Source organism: Frankliniella occidentalis, unplaced genomic scaffold, assembly GCF_000697945.3.
Source record: "Frankliniella occidentalis isolate FOCC.00 unplaced genomic scaffold, Focc_3.1 Scaffold15, whole genome shotgun sequence".
Lineage (NCBI taxonomy): Eukaryota > Metazoa > Arthropoda > Insecta > Thysanoptera > Thripidae > Frankliniella > Frankliniella occidentalis.
Genome location: NW_026267145.1, coordinates 2102406 through 2109921, shown reverse-complemented (window position 1 = coordinate 2109921; position 7516 = coordinate 2102406). Strand labels below are relative to the sequence as shown.

The window sequence follows — 7516 nt, the reverse complement described above, 5'->3', positions numbered from 1 at the left end:
CTCTCTCTCTCTCTCTCTCTCTCTCTCTCTCTCTCTCTCTCTCTCTGTCTCTATCATTGCGAGTGGTTGTTGGACAGTGACCGCAGCAGACGCAAACAGCGCTCAACACGGCGGCACAGCAGACACAAAAGGAGAAAAACAAAAACCACGGACAAACGGGAAGAAAACCGAACTTTTCAAAAAAATAAAAATAAATTAGAAGCAGAATTCCATCCGGGTCCAACAAAAATACGCTCTCGAAATATGATAAACTACAATTATAAATTTTCCATGTAACGATTATATGATCATTTTATTGTGTAACGCAGTTTATTTCAAATATATTGTAAAGCTCTTGCAGATCCACATTTTTTCCTGCTGAAGAATACATCACAACGAAGTGGGGGCAATTGCGCTGCCTCCGCGCCCATTTTAAGTAAGATTATCGCTAGAGTATAGGAGATTCGGTAGGGAGAGGGAAGAAGGGAGTAGTCGCAGCAGTCAACCCAAATCATGTTCGAATAACGCTGTCCCCGGCGGTCCCCGGTGCCCTCTGCTGACGCAATGCCCCAGGAACAGCCGGGCTGGAGAAGCTCCGCGGCGCTGGACGAACGCGTCGGGCTGATGGCCATTCATTACCGAGGGACTTCATTTGCGCCCCACCGGTGGGAATAGCGGGCCTCCCGGCGGCGCAGGGCGGCGCAGGGCGGCGGCGTCCAGCTGATGAGGCAATACCTTGCAATGCCCGCCCGGCCAGCGCTGCCCGTGCCGCTCGCGCCCTCCCAGTCCCAGGCCTCAGTCTCGCGTCGGCCCGGCGAGCGGGACTCTGCTCAGCCCATGGGATGCACTCTCCTGTATCTGGGGTGTGGGGCGGCCGCCAACCCTCTCCCCACCACAATGTGCGCCACCGCGGGTCTTACATTAGACAAAGAAGGATACTTTGGTCTATAGTGTCGGTCCACTGTTGTGACCCATTGTGACGCAGCCTGACACATAGTGCCTAGATATGATATGTGCGCGTTTGCTTACCCTGGGGCCATGGTGCCTTACGGATAGACCGAGTAGGCCAACCCGCATACCGTTGTGTCGTAGCCCTGACGGTACAGGGAAGAGCCAGGATACAGGACGTGCCCCACCCATAGGATTGGGCGGTCCTTGTGCACTGCTTTTAGCATAGTAGCCTGCATGGGACAGGGGTTTCACCACAAGCTGCACTCTCCCACCGGAATGAAAGAAACCATGTCTCCTGTGAGTATAGGCAAATTCACCCGCGCCAGCATGTGCACAGAAACTCCCCGGGCTTGAGAAAGCCCCGGGCAAGCAACACCCATGACGGTGATGAGGGAGCAGTGCAGACGCAGTGCAGAAGCAGTGCGAGAGGCAGCCATACCGGAGTTTGAATGGGGATGAATGAGGAGCGAGGCTCGGGGCCGGGCGGCTAGGCCAGGTACGGGGGCCGCTGGGGCCGGGCGGGCGGCAGGTGAGCGGGTGACAAAGGGCGGCGGGCCGTGCAGCCGGACTGGAGCACCTCGCCGCTGCTCCCCGGGCTGCGCTGGCTATGCGTGCCTAAGGGCGCCGCGTGCTTCCTCCTAAGGGTCGCTCGGTGAGCAACCCGACGCACCCCCTAGAGTTTTACGTTGGTGGCGTGGTGAGGGCGCCGCCGTGACCCCCGCCCCCCAGGTGCCCTGGAGGTCTCGTGGTCCCCGCCTGGTCCCCGCGAGGCCGCCGCCGCCGCGGCGCGGACCGCCTAGGACCGCCCCGTGCCGTGCGGGGGTTGCGGGGGCCTGGCTGCGGGTGGCTGCCAGCCCCGGCTGGCCGAGCCGCGCGCCTGGGCCGGCGGCGCTGTTGCCGGATTGACGGGCCTGGCAGTGCCCTGGCTGTGCCCTGGCAGTGCCGCGCTGGGCCCCATGCGGGGCCGCCCCGCCCGGGCTGGCAGCCTGCGCGGCCGGGGCCGTTACCGGGGCCGAGTAGGGCCTAGCCGTGGGGCCACCAGCGGGTCATGCCGTTCAATGGAAGTGCAACGCACAAGGCCTCCCCTGGCGCCCACCCCCCAAGTTCAACAACACCGGGTGGCTGGAGGGTCTTCCCTGCAGCCTGCGGCGCCGTGCGGGTAGGCCACCCGGCGGCACGCCTGCCTGCGGTACAGTATAGCGACGCCAGCTCTACCACAGCATGTTATTATTGTGACGGAGCAGGCTCGTGTAAAGACACGGAGGTTTTTGTCTCATCTCCGGGTAACGCTCGCTGGGGCACAAAAAGGACGATTACAGATTATCGCGGCCTGGGGGATGTCCCGACATGCACAACGGGCCAAACACGGCGTGTTTCGGGAGGTCCGACTTTATTTACGGTTCTGATACAGATCGAGTCTACTTGTTTGGGAATCACGGGCTATTCTTGGAGGTCGTTCATGGAGAAAACAACTACTTTGTTAGTATCAGGAAGTTTCATTAATTTTGTGAATGGCGTCGCTGTGGGCGGGGAGGGGGGGGGGCTGTGTCGGCCCGTCAGCGCAGTGAGACATGTCAGCGGACACATGTCAGAGCGCAGGACTGACAGGGAAAGGGGGAGGGGGCAGACAGAGAGAGGTGGCAAAAACAAGGGAGAGAATGCCCAGACGAGCAAGCAAGCACAGCTTACCAGCGTGCTTACCAGCTTACCACAGGCCCTCAGCAGATAACAGAGGGACAACAGATTTGCAAACAAGATACCCTCGCTAGCAGCTTCCACTATCCGGTTTTCGCTAAGATGAGCACTATACATACATCTGAAATACAGACTATAGACAGAGAAGCGGGTGTCTTATGCTGACAGCAGAGGAGCCACAAAGGAATTGTCACAATGTTGGTAGTCATATCTTCAAGATAAAATTTTTTATCATTGTAATGCGGCAATTACTGGAAAGTTATTCTTAAGGGTGATGCTGAGAAAAAATTCTACAGGTTCAATGAAAACTTCAGTGATAACACTGATTGCTGCCAGCTAATTTTGAATTTTAACCTTTTCTACCTTTGAGTTGCAGGTTATGTTGATTAAAGAAAAGGTCTTTTTTGTTGAATACTACACAAAAAAACTTCAAACTGTGAGCAAATTACTAGAGAGAAACAATTATATGAGGCCTCAGATTAGGAAAATTTAGCAATGACATGAACGTGCATTGTTGAGTTCCCTACTCACAATAAAGAATGGGGATCCAGTGTCAATCAGTTACTATTTAATGACTAGGAACCGTGAAGGCAAAAACACCAAACATACCTAGCACCTTTCTAAAGGCAACAGTTATAGAAGTAACCGTCGAACAACTTACCTCGGGTAAAGGTCAACGTCTCAAGTGCAGCAGACGCCTTACTCCAGGTGAAGAAAAAATCCACAATCGCAAAAGTAAACACACGGCACTTAATTTCCCACAGCGTAGGACACTTGGAACTCCAAACTAGCAGGCACAAGATGCCAGGCTGATTCCCTCACGAAGAGAAAGGAATTTGTGTCGCAGGGAATCACAAAAACAACACAACACACTCGACGCCGAGCACTGCAAAGGCGAGATATACACGGACGTCGTGTCCCTTGCGCCTCCGGACGAGAACTGGCGAAGACGGCCGGACCCGACAGCTGTTTCTGTTTGGGAGCGGAGGGGGCGCTGTGATTGGCTGCGAGCGTGCTGCCAGCGCTGACGTCACGACCAGGGAGACTTCCATCCTGCTCTGTAGTGTCTGGGTCCCCCTATAGCCTCTTGCCCTCCTTCAGAGATCATAATGATCACAAAGAAAATACCCTAGTCAGTAAGAATGTTTTGCCGGGGTAAATTTGAGTAAAGCACGGCATTTATCAATAGTAAATGGTTTAATAGTGCGGCGGCCAGTTTCGTATGGCCACTAGCCATAGGAACACCAAGAAGAGAAAGAAAAGCAGGGCATGAAACTGACACCAGTCGGAATCAAGTCAGAGGAAGTCAAAGTCGCGTTGATTCAAAGTATCCACGCATTTTCCTATGCATATTTTTGTATCTTAAGTCGCAATTTTCAGTATTTAAGTACTTGTAATGTAATATGACTTGCATCTACACAGCGAAAATTAATCGAGGTAAGAAAGTTCTTGGAGTGTGTTGTCAGATGTCACAACAACAGCGGGCAGTCGACATTTGTTTGTATCTCTCCACCAGAAATTATTTGTAGGTATTGCTCCGATATCTGAGAACTGAATGAGACGAAACCTTTATATTTCGTAATTTTAGTTTCCTCTCTTCGTATCTGTTCATGAAAGAGTATTTTTGACTTTGCTAATTAGAACTATGAATGACTATGAGGTATAACCTAACCTATGCTGTCATCTGCTCTATTTAAGTTTTCCGCATTTCTGCTTGTGTTTAGAATTGTGTTTTAATATTAATTCTTATAAAATGTTTGTAATCAGCAAATTAACCCATTCTATCTCTGTTCTTTTTCTTATGTGCGTGTGTGTATTTTTTTAAATAGCATTTTTACTGTAGATTTTGATGTCACTCTTAATTCTTAATATTTTCTCTTTCCATGTAAGTAACGAGACATTGTTATGTCTCTGCCTAGTCTCGATCCTTCACAGTCTTTAGATTTACCCTCACAACCTCCGGTGAGTTTTACTCATTTATTGAATGATAGCTATGATATACTTACTTTTTACATGATCTAATTATTTATCTTTTATTTTAGCCACTTTTGCCAACTGGCACATTACCAACACCAATGGACACTACCCCAAGCCCAGCTATTGTCGGTTCACTAGCCAGTACAAACACAATTTCGCCAATGCAGTTAGGGAATGTTATGCAAGTTCCAAACACGCTATCAAGTGCTCAAAGTGTTGCCCCTACACCAGCACAAGGTAAAAATTGGTAGATTTTTGCATTTTAAAGTTTTCAAAACATTTCACCTTTTAAAAAATACATATATATAATATATAATTTTTTTTCACTAAAAAATGAAATGTTGTCCTCTATACTAGCTTCCTCTTTTTTCCCAGGATCATCCAGTATGAAAAACCTGAGTAATAGTTCAACTGCAGCCAATTCTGTTGCAGACGCACCAGCTCAGGTAAAAAATGATTATCATCATCTGATGTTTCGCAAAGCAAACTTAGTGCTAATCGTATTACTTGGTTTCAGCTTTTGAGCAAGGCACGTCTACAGGATTTAGTCAGAGAAATAGATCCCACCGTTCAGTTAGATGATGAGGTAGAAGAACTTCTTATGCAACTTGCTGATGACTTTGTAGAAACAGCTGTCAACTCGGCCAGTTCATTAGCAAAGCACAGAAAGGCTACTACAATTGATGTCAAGGATGTACAACTTCATCTAGGTATCGCATATAGCTTACTACTCACTGCTATTTCTTGTAATTATATGGATTATTCACAGTCTTTGTGAATTACATCTTACCTCTTGCCTTTCAGAGCGGAATTGGAACATGTGGATACCAGGATTTGGAAATGATGAAATTCGTCCATTCAAGCGTGCTTCTATGACTGAAGCCCATAAACAGCGACTTGCCTTGATTAAGAAAACCTTGAAAAAGTATTAACATCTCGTTCCTGTTTAGACATGTTAGACATGCATTGATCAGAGCAATGGTTTGTCACTTAGTATGTAAATGTTTGTGACACAAGCTATCACAGGTCTGAGAATGGTGTTATAGTTGAGTGGTCTCAAAGAAACAAGAATGGGCTGTAAGGACCCATTGTCTTCTCATGTGATATGAAATGTTACAAATTTTTGTTGTTGTCATATCTGTTTTTATAACTAGAAGGAAAAGTGTTATGTATGTATAATCCTGTGTGTGCAATATTAATTTTCTGTAGGACAACTGGGATGGATGCCTATTTGATGTAAATGGCCACTAAATTAGTTTTTATTTCTAAGTAGAACTGGCTTTTTAACACCGTAAAGATATAAGGGAAAACATGTTATGGTTGTGGTGTCATTTTCCATTTAAAGATATCAAGCATTGTCACTGTAATTTTGGAAAATACTTTTAAAAGTCTGGGATCTTATCCATTTGTTCTTATTCTAATTAAAAAATTACAAATTTTGAAAAATTGTCAAAATGGGTTCTGTTTAATTTGTAATCTTATTTTTATACTGATCATGATCTCAAATGTTGTTTCCTTTTATTTGAGTAAGTGAACTTGTTCCAGAGTTTTAAAATGTGTACATGTACATATTCTGCTCACTCAAGAGTCAAGAAATGCATAGAGTAATATAATTTGTTGTGAGTATCATTAAAACCTTACTGTACATTATTCGCCTTATTCTCTCCACCTCTCATACTCAAATCAACTATACAAAAATCGCATCGGAGATAGAATGAGGGAAATGATATTTGACATTGTTCTCATCAATTTGCAATTGCATGATATGATTTGCTCATCCGGTCATTTTCTTAAATTAAGCTTAGTATTATGCACTGAATGTTTTGATTATCTAATTCTTAACAAAAAATACATAGGCCTGGATGGATCTTAAACTCACATCTGAAATAATTTTGATTACTTTTTACGAATATTTCACATAACATAGCGAGACTTCCCCTGTTCTGACCGCCTAGTTCTACGTTCGCTCATTCAAGCGCTTGAATGAATGAGCTAGCTCATTTGTTGTTGTTGTTGTTGTGTTGTTCATTGTTGGGTGGTAGCCAACACAAGGATGCTTCGTCTGTTCTACCCGCCGTCTTTTATTGATTGCCGTTGGCCTTTTTTTCCTGATTTTGTTTATGATTTGATGATAACCACGGGTAAAGGAGTTAAAATCAGATACTAAAACGTATAGGCACTGCGCTGTTCGTGCAACGCCTCTGGTTTTCGGGCGGTTGCGCATTAGTTCCATTTAGCAGACGACGCGATTCGGGGCCAGCCTGCTGAAAAGTCAACTGAGCTTCTCTCTCCCGTTAAAATCTTTTCCTCCTCAAACGACATCGGATGCGGAGAAAAGTACCTCAAAAAGAAGAATGAGATTAATCCTGCGTCGACCTCTTGTTGGTCCGCGGCGGCGTCCGTCACCTCCGTGTCTGTCCTGAGCTCGGCGGTCCGCCTGACGTCACCACCTGTCCGGCAGCGCAGCCCCTGTCAGTCGGAGCGGTCGCCATTTCGCTGCAGCAGTGTTGCGGGGGCCGTGTTCAATTCGACTCGCCAGTGCGTTGTGTTGTGTGCCGTGTGGTCCGTGTGGTCGCCGAGCTCCGCTGTGCTCAGCTAGTGCCGCCAGTGCAGTGAGCGGGGGCCTTGTTGTGCGAGTGAAGCGCGAGTGTAAAAGCAAACGGCCTCATGATGATGGCGGGGCAGACCATCAATGACAGGTTACTAGCGGCCCGACACAGCATAGCCGGCCAGGGGCTGGCCAAGTCGGTGTGCAAGGCCACCACGGAGGAGATGATCGGGCCCAAGAAGAAACATCTTGATTGTGAGTTTGAGCTTGAGTGTGTTAAAGGGCATTATTTTTGCCCCTACGGGGCGTGTGGGCGTGTCGCAGTGTACGTTGCTTGTTGTGAGTGTCCCCTTGACGGGGGGGAGG

General features: G+C 47.6%; 3 protein-coding genes across 14 annotated transcripts in view; 2 read left to right on the top strand and 1 right to left on the bottom strand.

Annotated features, from left to right (window-relative positions):
• Positions 1-3586, bottom strand: part of LOC113212705 (solute carrier organic anion transporter family member 5A1) — a 78423-nt gene extending 74837 nt beyond the window's left edge. Inside the window, exon 1 of the mRNA XM_052263993.1 lies at positions 3287-3586. The gene's annotated coding sequence lies outside the window, so the exon portion shown is untranslated. The remainder of the gene's footprint in view (positions 1-3286) is intronic.
• Positions 3587-3698: 112 nt separating this feature from the next.
• On the top strand, positions 3699-6252 carry LOC113203016 (transcription initiation factor TFIID subunit 12). Of its 3 annotated transcripts, none has more exons than XM_026417496.2 (6): positions 3699-4062; positions 4516-4587; positions 4668-4839; positions 4978-5048; positions 5120-5312; positions 5407-6252. In XM_026417496.2, the coding sequence occupies exons 2-6, from the start codon at positions 4531-4533 to the stop codon at positions 5532-5534; spliced, it is 621 nt and encodes a 206-aa protein (XP_026273281.1). In that variant the 5' UTR covers positions 3699-4062; positions 4516-4530; the 3' UTR covers positions 5535-6252. The 3 variants fall into 3 exon arrangements, with proteins under 3 accessions (XP_026273281.1, XP_026273280.1, XP_052119966.1); XM_026417495.2 differs by having other exon boundaries at positions 3700-4150; XM_052264006.1 differs by lacking the exon at positions 3699-4062 and adding an exon at positions 4174-4285.
• A 676-nt stretch (positions 6253-6928) lies between these two features.
• Positions 6929-7516, top strand: part of LOC113208997 (phosphatidylinositol-binding clathrin assembly protein LAP) — a 46569-nt gene continuing 45981 nt past the window's right edge. For 4 of the 10 annotated variants that reach the window (XM_052263996.1, XM_052264000.1, XM_052263998.1 and 1 more), the window contains exon 1: positions 6929-7405. In XM_052263996.1, the coding sequence (XP_052119956.1) occupies positions 7270-7405 (136 nt within the window). In that variant the 5' untranslated portion in view covers positions 6929-7269. The remainder of the gene's footprint in view (positions 7406-7516) is intronic. The other 6 variants (XM_052263995.1, XM_052263997.1, XM_052264004.1 and 3 more) reach the window with 4 other exon arrangements.

Excerpts from the sequence above, each read along its gene's own strand:
- LOC113203016 (XM_026417496.2), top strand. The coding sequence starts at position 4,531 with ATGTCTCTGCCTAGTCTCGATCCTTCACAGTCTTTAGATTTACCCTCA. Across the intron at positions 4,840-4,977 it reads TGCCCCTACACCAGCACAAG|GATCATCCAGTATGAAAAAC; the intron begins GTAAAAATTGGT and ends CTTTTTTCCCAG. Across the intron at positions 5,313-5,406 it reads GGATGTACAACTTCATCTAG|AGCGGAATTGGAACATGTGG; the intron begins GTATCGCATATA and ends CTTGCCTTTCAG.